The 17,240-nt window shown below is 34.4% G+C and overlaps 1 protein-coding gene across 3 annotated transcripts in view; it reads right to left on the bottom strand.

Moving 5' to 3' along the window:
- PRKACB (protein kinase cAMP-activated catalytic subunit beta) overlaps window positions 1-17,240 on the bottom strand; it is a 126,923-nt gene that overhangs the window by 54,071 nt on the left and 55,612 nt on the right. The window contains exons 1-2 of one of the 3 annotated variants that reach the window (XM_049616916.1): window positions 15,730-15,816; window positions 14,926-15,069 (exon numbers count right to left, since the gene is read on the bottom strand). The exons of 1 other annotated variant lie outside the window; for it this stretch is intronic. Coding sequence is in view for 1 of the 2 variants with exons in the window: in XM_049616913.1 (XP_049472870.1) it covers window positions 15,730-15,913 (184 nt within the window). In the remaining variant the exon portion in view is untranslated. Of the gene's footprint in view, window positions 1-14,925; window positions 15,070-15,729; window positions 16,322-17,240 lie in introns of those variants that run through there. One more of the 3 variants, XM_049616913.1, reaches the window with a different exon arrangement.

The raw sequence follows: 17,240 nt of genomic DNA on the forward strand, positions 1-17,240 counted from the left end.
GCTGATAGCTTTCATTTTTCATGAGCCAGAAAGCTATACTGCAGCACAAATGTTAACCATTTAAACATTCTGTATTACGGAAGAGACAAAACACAACACTATAGATTTCATTTATAAAGCAGAATCATAAAATAATGCATTTACAAACTTCTATTCGATTCGGCATTACAAACAGCGTCAGATGCCAGTAACGTGGTTTTCAAAAGGGAATAACATACAAAAAGTTACTGGTGATCATTGTTGAAGTGTGAGATTCCTTACATCAAAAAGGATTAAGACGACAGATTGTATAGCAAGGTGGGCAGACTGGATGGCATGATGAACAGACTGTTCTGATTCCCAGAGACCTAAATTTTGTACCAAAATGGTACAAAGGATCTATAGAATGGTACCTCATTAAGTGGAACTTCAGCAAGTGAACTTGCCATTTGAAAAGCTCCCAGGTGAGCTAGGACTTCTGGTGATGGGGCCATTAATAAGCCAGAAAATCTCCTACGAAACAACTAAGAAGCTGGACAAAATTGCCAAAAACGATGACTTCATGGCTCTGGGAACCTAGCAATCACAAACAGTAAATTGAGAAGCATTTATTCACGAAAAACTGCTGAACTCTGTATAAGAACGGTGGGAGTCTAAGGTGGTCTTGCTCAGTGCTGCTCCTGTTCCCCCAACAGCTCAGTCAGTGCAGTACTTCCATCAGGTGGGCTGGCCTCGACAACTAGCAGCTTTGGTGCCAGAGGGGCTGACGTGGTATACAGAGCAGGCCAAAAAATCCCACACAAGTGATGTTGTCAATAAAAAAAGCAAACTGTAGGAAATGAACAGGGCAAGTGTCCAGCTTTGCTAGTCTCAAGTTGTGGCCTTGGTAGGGGTGAGCAGCAGACTGGTAGTCTAGCAAGAAATTTAACACAGAAAATGGAAATGAGAGAGTCAGAGAGGACGTAAACATATCCCTAGCTAACTGGGAAGCTATTCCTGTAGGGGAGACCCCAGAGGACCCTACAGAAATTTAAAGCTGGTACAGACTTGAAAACCGCTTCAAGTGAAAACACTGAATGTGCTCCTCAACCCACAAATGCAGACTTGCTCACAGCGTTTGAGGACAACCTCTGATCAATCACTGAATAACAACTAAGTTACAAAGACACAGGGTAATTCCTAGCACAGAAATTAGCAGCCAGACACCATGGGGGACAGTCCATATATTAAGGCCAAAAAAGTTATTAAAAATAAATACATACATACATATATATATACATACAACCAGGAAGAAAAGAGAATCAGAATCCAGAAGTGCCACAAAAATAGTATTTTAAAACAATCAGTGTTTTTTGACAAAAATATGTGACAATAATGAAGAGAAAAGGTAGTCAATAGAAAATGTCTCTGAATAGGTCAAAATATAGGATTTGGCAGACAAAACAGCTACGATAAATACATCAAAGAATAAAAGAAAATTACGTTTAAAGAATTAAAGGAAATTATAATGACAATGATATAAGGAGGAGAGTTTCAATACAGAAAGAGAAACTATTTACAACATAAAAATCATAGACTTTGAAAGTACAATAACCAAAATTTACAAACTCACTACGTAGGCCCAACAGAAGATCTGAGGAGGGCAAAGACTTAATTAGTGAACTTGAAGACAGATGAACAGAAATATCCAGACCGAAGAATACAAAGAACAAAAGACTGGAGAAAAATGAACAGATCCTCACATATTTGCGGGATATCAAGGGTACCAACATACATGTAATAGGAATCCTAAAAAGAGTGCAGAAAGACAAAGGGCAAAGAAAAAATATTTCAAGAATAATGGTTGAAAGTCCAATGTGGAAAACATTACCCAACAGATCCAGGAGTTCAAATAATATCAACTAGAATAAACCAAAGAGATTCATACCTAGACACATCATAGTCAAGTTTTTGAAAGACAAAGACAAAATCTTAAAAGCAGCAAGAGAAAAATGGCTAATCATGCACAAGGAAAAAGCAATATGATCAATGACTTTCTAACAGAAATAAGAGAAGTTAGAAGGCAGTGGAATGATATCTTCAGAGTGCCAAGAGAAAAAAAGAAACAAACCTGTTCACAAAAATTCTCTATCCAAAATATTATCCCTCAAAAACAAAGGTGAAATAAAGACATTCCCAGATAAACAACTGAGAATGTTTGTTGCAAGCAGAAATACTTAAGGATGTCATTCAGGATGAAAGGAAATGACACTAGGCAATACTCAATTGACAGGAAGAAATGAAAAATGCTGGAAATGGTAAAAATAGAAGTAAAAGATTTTATAAATACATACTTTTCTGTTCTCTTAATTTCTTTAAAGGACTTCAGCTGTATGAAATTGCATTGCTGAGTTTTACAAAAATACACATGTAATATGTGTGAAAATAATAACACAGAGTTGGAGAAGATATGGAGCTATCTTGGATCAAAATAGATTTACAAGATTTAAATAGATTTACTAGATTTATCCTGAAGTAGAATGCGATAAGATAAAATGTACATTATAACCCCTAAATCAAACAGTATGAAAATATCTTTTAAAAATTTAGTTAAAAAACAAAGAAAAATTAAAATGACACCTAATAAATATTTGTTTAACACTAAAGAAATGAAAAGGAAACAATAACAACAAAAACTGTAAGACATACTGAAAACAAACAGCACAGTAGAAGATGTAAATCCAACCATATCAATAATTACACTGAATGTGAATGGAACAAAGATGGATCAAAGGCAGAAATTATCAGACTGGATAAAAAAAAAAAGGCAGGATTAAAAAAAGAAAAAAGCAGGGACCAACTATATCCTGTCTACAAGAGCCACACTTCAGATTTAAGGATACAAGTAGGTTGAAAGGAAAAGGAAAAGAAAAAGATATACCATGAAAATAGTAACCACAAGACAGCTGGAGTACCTAAATCAGTATCAGACAGAATAGACTTCAAGAGAAAAAAAAAAAACAAAACAGTACTTCAGACAAAAAAAGACATTTCATAATGATAAAAAGGCCAATACATCTGAGAGAGTTAACAATTAGAAATGCATATGCACTGAAAAAAAAACAGCCTCCAAATACTAAAACAAAAATGAGAGAATTGAAAGGAGGGCGTCATTATTCAACAATTGTATTTGAAGATGTCAATATTCCCCTGTCAATAATTCATGGGAAAACTAGACAGAAAATCAGCAAAGATGGAGAAAACTTTGAATAATACCATTAAATTTTGACATTTATAAAACACAGCACCTAACATCATCAAAATACATAGTATTTTCAAGCACACATGGAAATTTCCACATTAAGCATAGGCTAAATACTATAACAAATTTCAAATTTGAAAGGACTGAAAAATCATTCAAAATATGTTCTTTGATCACAACAGAATTAAATTAGGAATCAGCAACAGATGGAGGGCGCCTGGGTGGCTGTTGGTTGAATGTTGGACTTCAGCTCAGGTCATGATCTCGGGGTTTGTGAGTTCAAGGCTGGCGTTGGGCTCTGTGCTTACAGCTCAGAGCCTGGAGCCTGCTTCAGATTCTGTGTCTCCCTCTCTCTCTGCCCCTCCCCCATCACACTCTGTCTCTCTCTGTCTCTCCGTCTCTCTCTCTCAAAAAAAACACAAACAAAAAAAGAAATTAGTAACAGAAAATTTGGAAATCCTGAAATATTTGGATTTAAATCACAAAGAAATCCAAAGGGCAATAAGAAAATATTTTGAACTGAATGTAAAAGAACCTACAAAAAATCAACATTTATGAAATGTAGACAAAGCAGAGCTTAGAAGGAAATTTGTAGATTTAAACACCTATATTAGAAAAAATGGAAGGTCTCAAACAATAATTTAAGCTTCCACCTTAAGAAACTCAAGAGAAAAGATCAAATTAAACCAAAACCAAACAGCAGATCAGAACAGACTTCAGTGAAATAGAAGATAGAAAACAACAGAGAAAATGAGTAAGTCCAAAAGCCTTACTGATAAAGCTAGACTGATGAAAAATTAAAACAAAACATGACAAAACAAAATAAGACAAAATAGAGAAGATACTAATTACCCAAATCAAAAATGAAAAGACAACATCACCCCTGACACTAGATGAATTTAAAAAATTATAAAGGAATACTATAAACAACTTTATCTTGATTATATAACTTAGGTGAGATGGACAAATTCACAGAAAGACATAGGTGCTGGAACTAGCTCAAGAAGAAATAGAAAATCTGAAGATACCCGTGAACAAATTAAAATGTTGAATTAATAATTAAAATTTTTCTCACAAAGAAAAGCTCAGGTCCATATGGCTTCACTGGGGAATTCTATGAAACATCCAAAGATATAATATCAATTCCATATAAACTTTTTCAAAATAAAGAGGAGGATGTGACACTTCCCAACTTATTCCATAATGTCTGATACCAAAGCTAGACAAAGATCAAAAGAAAATTACAGACCAATATCCATCACAATGCAAATATCTTTATCAAAATATTAACAAACCTAACCCAGCAGTATAGAAAAAGGATTATATACCACAACCACGTAGGATTTATCCCAGGAATGCAAGGTTGGTTCAACATTGAAAATCAATTAATGGAATACCCTGTATTAATAAAATGAAAGACAAAACTACATAATTGTCTGAATATACAGGAAGAAGTATTCCAAAAATTCAACACCTGTGATCAAAGCTTTCAACAAATTAGGACTCACAGAGAATTTCCTCCAGTTGATAAAGGGCAAGTGTGTAGGGGACTCCGTAGCTTACATCATATATAATGGTGAAAGACGGAATGTTTGCCCCCTAAGACTGGGAATAAGGCAGGAATGTCTACACTCACCACTTCTACGCCATTTTATGTTAGAGATTCTTGCCAGTGCAATGAGGTAAGAAAAAGGTATACAGATTGATAAGAAAGAAAGCTGTCTTTATTTGCTTTTTTATGACATGATTATATATGTAGAAAATTCTAAAAATCTACAAAGAAACTACTAGAATTAATAAATAAGTTTATTAACATCATAGGATGTAAGATTAATATACAAAAATCAGTTAGATTTTAATTCACTAGGAACAACAATCCAAATGTGAAAGAAATCACTCCATTCACAAGAGTATTAACAAAAATAAAATACTTAAAAATCACACACACACACACACACACACACAAACACACACACACACACACACACAATGGAATATTACTCAGCCATAAAAAAGAATGAAATCTTGCTATTTGCAACATACGGATGGAGCTAGAGTATTATGCTAAGCAAAATAAGTCAGTCAAAGAAAGACAATACCAAATGATTTCACTCATATATGGACTTTAAGAAACAAAACAAATGAGCAAAAGGAAAAAAGATAGGAGGGCAAACTAAGAAATAGACTCTCAACTTATAGAGAACAAACTGATGGTTACCAGAGGGGAGGTGGGTGGGAGAATGACTAAAAAATGTGATGGGGATTAAGAGCACACTTGCTGTGATGAGCATCGAGTGTTTTATGGAAGTACTGATTCACTATATTGTACACCTAAAACTAATATTACACTGTTAACTAACTGGAATTTAAATATAAACTTTAAAAGATCAATTTTAACAAGACTTCTTCACTAACAAGTAGAAAACTGCATAGAAATTAAAGGCTGTCTGTTAAATGGAGAAATATTTCATCTTCATGGATCACAATACTCAATTCCAGCATATTTTTTTTTAAAAGAAACTGATAGCTGATGCTAAAAATTGGATTAAAAGTGCAGTAAAAATTGGATAACCATATGAAGAGGAAAAAAAAAAAAAAAAGAACTTCACTCCGTATCTCACATCATATACAAAACAACTTAAAAAACGGATTTCTAGATGAGAGCAGAGAATAAGAATCTTCATTGCCTTGGGTTAGACAATGATTTCTTAGGATTTGGCACCAAAAGTACAATCTATAAAGGTAAAAATGATAAATTGGACTTAATTAAATTGCAAACTTTTCTTCTTCAAAGAGATCATTTAAGAAAACAAGACAAACCATAGAATGAGAGGAAATACTTGGAAGTTATCTATTTGGTTGACAACTTGTGTTCAGCCTATACAAAGAACTTTCAAGACTTGATAGTAAGAAGGTAAAAATCCTAAATTTTGGAGGTGGGCAAAAGATTTGAAAACACATTTCTCCAAAGTAGATACCCAAACAGCTCATAAGAGCATATGAAATTATGCTCAACATCATCAATCGTTAGGGAAATACAAACTGAAACCACACTGAAATAATAGTTCACGTATAACAGAATGGTTATAATAAAAAAGACTGATGATATCAAGTATTGACAAGAATGTAAAGAATCTGGCCCTCATACATTGCTGGTGGCAATGTAAAATGGCAAAACCACTTAAGAAAACAATTTGGAAGTTTCTTAAAAGAATAAACATAAACTTAACATACGACCCAGCAATTCTACTCCTAGATATCTACTTAAAAGAACTGAAAGCATTTGTCCACTCAGTCTTATATGCAAATGTCTATAGAAACGTTATTCAAATAACCAAAAACATTCCTGAGTGCATAAAGAAAATGTGTTATTTTCATAAAGCATGCTATAATTCAGCAATAAAATTGTTGATATGTTCTATAACATGGATAAACCTCAAACACATTATTCTAAGTGCAAGAAGCCAGAAACATTGATTGATTGCATTACGTATTGTATAATTCCATTTATATAAAATGTCCAGAAAAGGAAAATCTGTAGGGACAAAAATCTATAGGGATACAAAACAGATCAGGATTTGTCTGAGGTTGAAGTGGAGACTAACTGCAGAAGGGTACAAAAGAACTTTTTGAGGGGATGGAAATATTCTAAAAATGAAATGTGATGATGGCTACAAAATTCTATAAATTTATTAATAAACATTGAACTGTACTTATAACAAGTGAGTTTATGGTATATACAAATTATACTTAGTTTTTTAGAAAGTTATCAAGTGCTTCTCTATGGATGTAGAGACAGTGGCTTGAAGCGGGTCTTCTACGTTCTGGGAAGAATCACTTTAGTGGACAACTTAATTATGTAAATATAAGGCTGGTAGGCATCCATTAGCTTGGGGGAATGATCTAACAAAAACCCTTTGGAGTGAGATAAAGGCTGTTCCTTCCTAATACCCAATCGTAAACAAAACTAATTAAAGGGAAGGAGGAACTAGATCCGCATTAAAAATAAAACAAGGATTCTAAAAGAAAGGGATTAAAACCTAGACCCCGTTCTTTCTAAGATTCAGAATTACCAGAATTTCTTTCATGAATTTTAGTGATAGTATCTGTGGCCCATGAGTAGGAAGGCACACTAAGTAAGCTTTATCAAAGAGGAAAAGAGAATGTGAGCTGGTGATTTAGGCTCAACAATGGAGGCACTATAGGCCAAATTTAAGTGCCTACAGAGGCCATACAGGCAAAACAATAGAAGTAAAGGTTAGCATAAATTAGACAGTATTAATCCTGATTAAAGAGGATATTCATTCAGTGCTGCCCATTTGTTCTTAATGGGAATAAGAGGCCACTGAAATCAACTTCTTTAATATTTCAAGAATATGAAGTCCAGATATTAATATGAAATCTCTAGTTTTAAAACCATTGTATTTTATATTTTTATATGAAAGAATGGTACCAAATTCAATTAAAAAATACCTTGAGGACGAAACCAGACATTATCTGTGAGCTACATTTGGGTTACAGACAACCAGTCTGCTATCCCTGGATAAGATGTTTAAGAGAGGAAGGCTGGGGCACCTGGGTGGCTCAGTCGGTTAAGCGTCTGACTTCAGCTCAGGTCGTGATCTCACAGCTCGTGAGTTCGAGCCCTGCGTTCAGGCTCTGCGCTGACAGCTCAGAGCCTGGAGCCTGCTTCAGATTCTGTGTCTCCCGCTCTCTCTACCCCTCCTCTGCTCATGCTCTGTCTCTGTCTGTCTCAAAAATAAATAAACATTAAAAAATTTAAAAAAAAAAAAAAAAGAGAGGAAGGCTGATTTTGGTACAGGGTGGGGAAGGGCTAAACTAAAAGATAACCTTCTCACACATTCAACCTGACATAGAAGTCAGGATCAAAAGGCACAGAAGTATAAATTAAGGAAACTAAATCCTATGGTATATTCCTTGGATGAGCATAACACTGGAAAGGGTGGTCACCCTCCTATTTAAGAACCACTAAGATCTCCACAAGGGTCAGTGTCATCACATCAAGTGCAAGGATACATCAAATCCTTTGGGATCAGTTTTGAACCGTAAAACCATGTAGCAGTGGCAAAATCAACAGAAGCTAAAAATGACCACTAGCTTATATACTAATCAAAATACTCCTCTCTGTATCTACACTTTAGAAAGATTAGACTCTCTGTAATGAGTAAACTGTCAGAAGTTTAGCAACATGTGAAGGGGGCTGGAAGGAGACCCCAAGAGAAAAGCTACTCAGCAGCCCTAACCAGTATGAATAGATGAATGCAAATGATTAATTCGAATATTTAAAAGATGAAACCGGGGCGTGTGGGTGGCTCAGATGGTTAAGCGTCCGACTTCGGCTAGATCATGATCTCACAGTTTGTGAGTTTGAGCCCTGCATTGGGCTCTGTACTGACAGCCTGGATCCTCTTCAGATTCTGTGTCTCCCTCGCTCTCTCTCAAAAAAATGAATAAACATTAAAAAAAATTTTTTTAAAAGATGAAACCTTATTTGTATCCTAAGTGGGTCATACTAGTTACATAACTAGTTAAAAGCATAGTTAAAAGCAGTCATTACTTTAGGGCTTGCAAGTAATATTCAATCCTTCAGAGAATGCATCACTCCACCTTCCAACTTACTGGCTCTTTTCACATGAACATCTTATTTTCAAAGTTCTCTTTCTAGCCTGTTGCTTTTCTTGGTCCTCATAATAGCACGCTGTCTCTGCATCTAACAGGAAACTTAAGACACAAATCTTCGCTATAGAAGCCAAAGACCTGTTTTTCTTACACACATGTAGAAAGGTTTCACAGAACAGGTATTAAAAGCATGGGCTTTGGAGCCAGACTGCTGGGTTCAAATTTCTTCCATTAGATATGTTACCTTGAGGAGATTACTTTCCCTCATTGTGCTTCACTCTCTTCATTTGTAAGATATGAATAATAATAATACTTACCCTACTGGTTTTTTTAAAGGGTTACAGAAACGAATATATGCAGTGTCCTTAGAACAATGCCTGACAGAGAGTAAATAAATGTTTCATGTGATAATGTATATGAAAATATTCCACCCAGGAAATGTGGCAGTGAAGGGACAGGAGTCACTGCTATATTGCACAATCAGAATTATGCAATGTTCTTTATAATATGACTGAATCTCCAACCCAACTAAGTTATACTCTGCTGATTACCAAGGAACATGCAATGATAATGCTCTATTAGGCAACTAAAACATGTCTCTCATGGGGAGCCTAGGTGGCTCAGTGGGTTAAGTGTCTGACTTCCACTCAGGTCATGTGGTTCACCAGTTTGAGCCCCGTGTCTGGCTCTGTGCTGACAGCTCAGAGCCTGGAGCCTACTTCAAATTCTGTGTCTTCCTCGCTCTCTGCCCCTCCCCCGCTCATGCTGTCTTTCTCTCTCAAAAATAAACATTTTTTTAACGTTTATTTTTGAGAGAGAGAGAGAGAGAGAGAGCGCGCACGCGAGCGCGCAAGTGGGGGAGGGGCAGAGAGAGTGAGACGCAGAATCTGAAGCGGGATCCAGGCTCTGTCTGAGCTATTAGCAGAGAACCCGATGTGGGGCTCAAACCCACCAACCACAAGATCTAGACCTCAGCCGATGTCGGATGCTTAACTGACTGAGTTACCCAGACACGCCTCAAAAATAAACATTTAAAAGAAATAAATAAAACATGTCTCTCAGACTATTTGCTACTAATAACTGACCAGCTTTGAAAAGTGGAAAAATCTGATAAACACTAATAATAAAGGAGAAAATAAAGCATGCTTGACGTGCCAGAAAATTATACTAGGGATTTTAAATGTCTTCTCTGAACATTGAAACAAATTTAACTCCAAAAGGATATATTACGTGTACATTTAGGGTGCAATTAATTTAATACAAAAGGCTTAAAATAGTCATAACATTTCTCTAAATTTGTCCTATAAAATATAAAAATAACGTATACAAAGATTTAGCTATAAGGATATTTCTTACAGCATTTTTTTATATAATAGCAAAAAATTAAAAACAATCTCGATGACCAGTGATATGTTAAATAAATTGTGATGTATTCTTACAACTGAATACAAAACAGCCATCTTAAAAGATATTGTGGAACAACTCTTTTTTTTTTTTTTTTTTTTTTTTTTTTTTTTCTGAGGTGGGTCGGGGGTAGAGGGAGAGGGAGAGAGAACCTTAGCATCTTAAGCAGGCTCCACACTGGGTGGATCTCACCTCGGTGAGATCATGACCTGGGATGAAATCAAGAGTAAGACGATTAACCAACTGAGCCACCTGGTCGCCCTTGTGGAACACCTCTGTATGATTAGCAAAGATGTTATCAAACACTGTATGCTAAATGATCCAAATTTAGGGGCTGGTAGAAATTTGTTTATCTATGCACCAAATAGACTATAGATACACAAGATATATATAGTGTGTATACATATATATATATCTTGTGTATCTATCACAAGACTATATACACAAAAGATGTTAGCAGTGATTATCTTTTGGTGGGATCGTGTGATTTTTACTTTTTCCTTTCTTCTTTCCTAAGATTTGCAAATTTCCTCCAGTGAAGATATATTATTTGGCAATCAGATTAAAATGTTACTAGGGGAAAAGTGTCTCTCAAACTTTAATGTGCATATGAATCAGCTGGGTAATTTTGTTAAAATGCAGATTCTGACTCAGTAGGTTTGATAGGCCTGATAGTCTGCCTGAACAGGCTCCCAGGTGATGCTGATACTGTTGGATTGCTAATACACTCTGAGTAGCAAGACATTACCTAGAATATATACTTAACCTCCCTTTTTCCCTAACCATGTAGAATGGCTATTCTTGCAAATATTCTTACAAGCAAGTAAAAGCTACTTTTTATGTTATTACACTATTTGGCACTGCCAAATAGTCCATGGAAACATTTTCTAATTTTAAATCACTTAATATCCCGGTTAATTTAGTATAAGGGCTGCTGATTACTCAAATTCATATAAACAATCGTGATCAAAATACACAGGTAACAGTGAAAAGTTTAGTGCCTCTGGCATGTAATATTTTCCAGATTCAGGTCAGCATTTTACTGCTTCTGGTTAATGACCACAGGTCTTTGAGATAACTGCAAAGATCACAATAGAACAAATTAGAGAAAGCCCGTTAGTGTAAGGCCATGGTGATATTTAATGGCAATCTAACAAAAAACTCGATGTTTATTGAGAACTATGCTGGTGATACCAAAAATAAATTGACAAATTCATGCCTTCTAGGAGTTCAAATAGGGGAGACAGGTAACCTAAGGACTAAGGTAATATAATTTTAAATCTATAAAATAAACCGTATTTTAAGTGAGTATAAGATAATATGAGAACATAGGAAGAGATTATGAATTCTAATAGAGTGAAAAACAGAGGAATAGAATGCTTTGTGATTTTGTTACAGGGATAGTACTTGAGCAGGGTCTAAAAGTACGAGCAGATCCCACCATTGGTAGAAGAAAGGAAAAGGAATTCCAGGTAGAAGAAACACCTTAAATAAGCACTGTTATTACAAAGGGAATCCACTGTCTGACTATTCATTGCCATGTTCATGAAGTGACCAAAAGTCTTGGTTCTAATTAACTGCCTAGCTCAAACAGAATATGTATAGTATCCAAATACATTTCCTTGTAGTAGAGTTAGCAAGTTAACTTCTCCTTTATTAGGCAAGTTAAAAAGCAAATTCTTTAGGCTCTTTTAACAAAAGATTGCATACATATTATTTTCCACTTTAAAAAAAAAACTGTATTAGCTCCTCACTATTAGAATGTAGTCCAAAATTCTGAATATCTAATGGATTTCGAAGATCAGATCTACAGACTACCTTTCCGGACAATATCTTACTATGTCTTTTAAGTAAATCCTAAATTTTCATGTTTTCACTTATTTGTGTATGTTGTTTATTTTCTCAAAATAATCTTTCCTCCTTCTTTGAGTCTCCAAATTCAATTCATTCTTTATATTCTTGAAGGTCCTGTCTCCCCTAATGTTAATTTCTTCTTACACTAAGCTCCACATTAAGCTACTTATACATTTTTAGGTGACCTTTTCACTATACCTTAAATATTGTTCGTATGTATGCTCTTCCTACTCTTGTTTTGGAGGGTAAGAACTAGATTTTATTTTTCTTAGAGCCTGTTTAGACTATGAGATAGTAAATTCTCAGAAACATTTGCCAAAGGGTGCCTGGGTGGCTGGATCAAACATCTGACTCTTGATTTTGGCTCAGGTCATGACCTCAGTGTCGTGGGATCGACTCTCATGCAGGGCTCTGCACTGACAGTGTGGAGCCTGCTTGGGATTCTCTCTTTCTCACTCTCTCTCTGCCCTGTCTCTGCTCGGTCTCTCTCTCCCTCTCTCTCTTTCTCAAAAATAAATAAACTTCGAAAAAAAAAGAAATTAAAAAAGTTTGCCAAATAAATAAAAATGGATTACTACCAAGAAGCTTATGGAATAGTTACAGATGGAAAAAGTAGATAAAAGGATAATGTGGAAGGTCCTCTAGCTCAGAAGTTACAATGACACAGATTCAGTGGCCTAAGAAATAAATATGAAAGTGAATCATCTTGAAGATTGTATGAGCACTGGAAAGGTAAAACTGACTAGATAAGGTGGGCTGATAAACCACTTTAGTTATCTTACTCTACCTGAAGAAATCCATATGCAAAATTGCTTATTTGTTTAATATGGTATTTAAATCTAAGATTCACTCATGGATTTGTATCTACCAGAAAAAATAGCTTGTCAGTTAATGGGAAAGGAGAATAACTAAAGTGTTTGATGGTATTTACCTATTCAGTCCTTTAAATGTTGTTATTAGACATTCATTAAGTGTATAAAGTCTAAGATTTAAAACGCGAAAACTTCAATCAAGTTCAGCATTCTATAATTCGATACACCATTTATGATCAAAGGAAGATTAAAAGCTAACCATAATACATTTGCTACAAAGATAATTCAATGAATGTCAATATTCCCATTCATTCGGAGTCAGAACAAAAAGCAGAATTCCTCCATGTTTTTTTTTTTCTTTTTGAACACGTACTTATATGTGGATGGCATCAGCTGTTAAATATTTATGCCATCAAACAGGAATTCCTGTTACTTAATTTAGTAGTAAAAGATGAAACACAGTTAAACCACCTGGAAACTACAATTTGGCTTTTATTCTGTATTTCTTCCTATACGTAGTGTCACTAGAGAAGAAAGAAACTTGCATTAAAACTTATTACATTTCATAAACACCTAAACTGGTAGTTAACCTTTACTCAATAGTTCACACATCTAATTTTTAAAAAATTACATGTAGTTTCCGTGCTTAGTTGATTTCTTAAAATAGCACTTTTGGAACAAGCATGTTCAGAGTGTTTGTTATCAGTAGATAGTACATTCCTTTTCCTTGTCAAACAAGTCATACAAGTAGAATGCTTTGGGTAGCTTTGAAGAATGTGGTTTTCATAAAAACTTCATATAGTCAAAATTCCTTCCATAACTCACTCTGTAAATGATAATTGGTGTTTTCAGCACAAAAATAAACCTTGGAATTTTGAAATGATAGGATTCCTCTTTTTCTGTTGTATCAGTGTTTTCTCCTCTGTATCAACACATTCCATAGTAGAAGACTAGAGCTCCATGTTTACTGCACTCATCATTAAACATATAACATTATTGTGTCTGTTTTGATTATTTTGGGGATATGAAAGAGAGAAAAAAGTAGAAGAATACTTGATTAATGGATACAGTTACTCTTTAACTATGCCTATTATTTGCAGGGCTATGAGATCTACATATAATTTTACTTGTGTACAAGAATACTAGTTTATTTTGTGACATCATAATAAAGAAAAATGTTAACAGCATTTTATCAGTCTGCTTTTTCTAAAAGAAATCATGGCTCATGATGTTATCTTCAATTGCCAGGTTTTAAAACGTGTTTCAGAAAACATCACAGGCCCCACACATTAAAAAAAATATAGTGACAGTACAGTTCAAACATAACTTTTAATTATTACAAGCCTGTGATATTCATTCATTTGAGATACATTTACTAAACACCCACTATTTGGATGAGTAGGTATCAGTGAAACAGAAACTAATTCAGTACTGTCCTCATTCTTCATTGAACATTTAATTAAAAGGCCTTAAAATGCAAGATTTCCAAAAGGACCTAGGAGATTGCAATTTAACAGAATAGGGCAAGTTGAATGAATAACAAACTTCTGTTGCATGGTAAATTTTAATAATGTAGTATTATTTCAATAGTTAACAGCTCATTGACTTGAAGATATTTGAGATTCCTCACCTATCAACCTGCTATATGGTAAGGATTAATTATAAACAAAACCTTTAGAATAAGAAAAATTTTACATATATATGTTCTTTACTTTCTCCCCAAAACAGCTCCAAGAAGGTAAAAAATTCTGCTGTAGTAAATAAATAATTCGAATAAGCTTCTATAGAACTATGAAGGTACTGTAAAAAATAGGGAGTAGATTTTGTAAAGCATTCTTGGTTTGTTTTGTCTTTTTAAACTGTGTTTTAGACTGCTATGGAATATACAAACAGAAAAGGGCAAAACCTAGTGCTATCTGATTAACAAACACACCAAAAAGGGCAAGGCTACCAAGGGTAATTCTATTGTTCCTTTAATCACAATGACAAAAATACCTTGCTGAGGGTCCAAGGTGAGAAGTGGAATGGAGGCACTGGTATTGTTTACACGTGAAATTTATCTTTTAAAAGTGCACGCCACCAACAATGGTTACATATCACCATTTTAGCAAAGCAGCAAGTCCAAACATTTTAACATGCCTGGAAAGAATGTGATGTATGCATAAACAACTTTTTCCTCCTTTAACTGTAATTAACAGTTAACATAAAATAATAACATAAAATAACATAAAATATAATTATAAAAGCTTTTGATATTTCTAATGTTATAAATATAAGATTTCACACCGAATAACTATACTATGCTTTTGTATTAGAAATCCTGCTTGTAAAACTGAAGTAATGTTCACACGAGCATTTAAAAATAAAAAATAGTAAACATAATAGAACTTGAATTATAAATTCAAGTCTTCTGACCTTTGAAATTTAGGACTTATGAATCCAAACAATTTTTTAAAAATAACCTGATTATTATTTCTAAAGTTTAGGCTCTTCCCTTTTAAAAAAGAAAAATAAAAACAAAAAAACAGTAACATACACTAGAGATGATAATAAGAATTTTGTAGAAAGATTTCCTATTGATACTCAGTGGTCAGATATAAAACAAAACAATGAACTACACAATTCAGTTCAACTTATAATCAAGTTTTTGTGGCATTTTGCAACTTCATCCTGCAAAATGTCCTTGTGCAAATCATAAAAAGACAAACAAAACATTGCTCTTTATGTTTGATTCGAAAATTCCAATTAGTATTTTAGCTTCTAGTTAAAAATGTATCATTAAAAAAAAAAAAAACTTACTTGATCTGTCCCATAAGGCAGTATGTTCAGAGAAATGAAGGCTGTCATTTTCCAGAGTTGTTTTCTGATCATGTGCAGTACTTTTAGAATGTCTATGAAATAATCGGCTAGCAAAACCTTCCAATTTCTGAAGAGCAGTTGTACCTGTATACTGGTTACAGGGTAGTTCTCTATAAGCTGCCATTCATGTGCATTTGCACTTTACTTAAAGTAACTGAAAATATTTCCAAAAGGAGCTCAACAACTTCTTACACAGAAGCTAAGAGCTATGCAAGTGTCAAACTTCCTGTTTGCAGGGTATTCAAACCACTACTGCTGTTCTGTTTCCTGTTAATATAAAACAGTACATTACTGAGCCTTTCTTAGCAAAATTCTTCATTTCAACTAAAGATGGGGATTTTAAAGCCTTGTGATATCAGCCCGAAAGATTTTATACTTAAGACTGTTTAATATTAATAAATAGGTTGATGACAACATTAAATTTAAGGCTTTATATACAGACTGAAAAAAAGTTTTTAAAAAGGAAAACTAGTTAAACATGTATTACAACCCCATGCAAACAATTCAAGGCCAAACCACTTTCCAAATATAATAGGTTAAAAAGGTTGTGTGTGGTTTCCAGGAAATCAGCTAATGTACAGATTTTACGAATCCTTATAAGCAGCTAACTTTTCATCAAAAACTCATATAAAATGAATATTAAAAACTTCTGCAAAACAACTATATGACGTGTTTTAACTAAGAAAAATTTGAACTAGCATTTAAAAAAAAGAACTGAATGTTGCTAACTCAATGACTTAAGTCTAATAGATACAGGAGCTACAAAAACGGAGTATGGGAGTACTGCTTATCAAAGTGACAATCTGCTGACAAGTGCCCTATCAGCAGTACATTTTAAAACATTCTAAAATTTGAAAAAAAGGAACAAAATATAAGATTTACAATGATATAAAATCAGCCACAACAAGGCATTTCAACTGAGAAAACAAATTCCTTCTAGTTTACGGAAACATGTTAATTTTTAAAACTAAACACTTTGAGTACTACTGCTTACCTGATCCCTAACTTTAGGTCTGACTTAGAAACAACTCATTTGATTAAAAGTAAATAAAATTTGCAACTGTCTATTTGCAGGAAACAAAGTAACCTGTGGCATTTAATGATGATTTTGAGTACTTGCCTTTTGACACTAATTAAAGGATGAGAAATCTATACGCTTTTCTCCTTGGGAGAGAGAAGACTCTAACTAAAAATATGTTAGTCCAGGGGCGCCTGGGTGGGTTGGTCGGTTGGGCATCCGACTTCGGCTCAGGTCATGATCTCACGGTCCGTGAGTTCGAGCCCCACGTCGGGCTCTGTGCTGACAGCTCAGAGCCTGGAGCCTGTTTCAGATTCTGTGTCTCCCTCTCTCTCTGCCCCTCCCGTTCATGCTGTCTCTCTCTGTCTCAAAAATAAATAAACGTTAAAAAAAAAATTAAAGGGGCGCCTGGGTGGCGCAGTCGGTTAAGCGT

Source organism: Panthera uncia, assembly GCF_023721935.1.
Source record: "Panthera uncia isolate 11264 chromosome C1 unlocalized genomic scaffold, Puncia_PCG_1.0 HiC_scaffold_4, whole genome shotgun sequence".
In the NCBI taxonomy this organism is placed as follows: domain Eukaryota; kingdom Metazoa; phylum Chordata; class Mammalia; order Carnivora; family Felidae; genus Panthera; species Panthera uncia.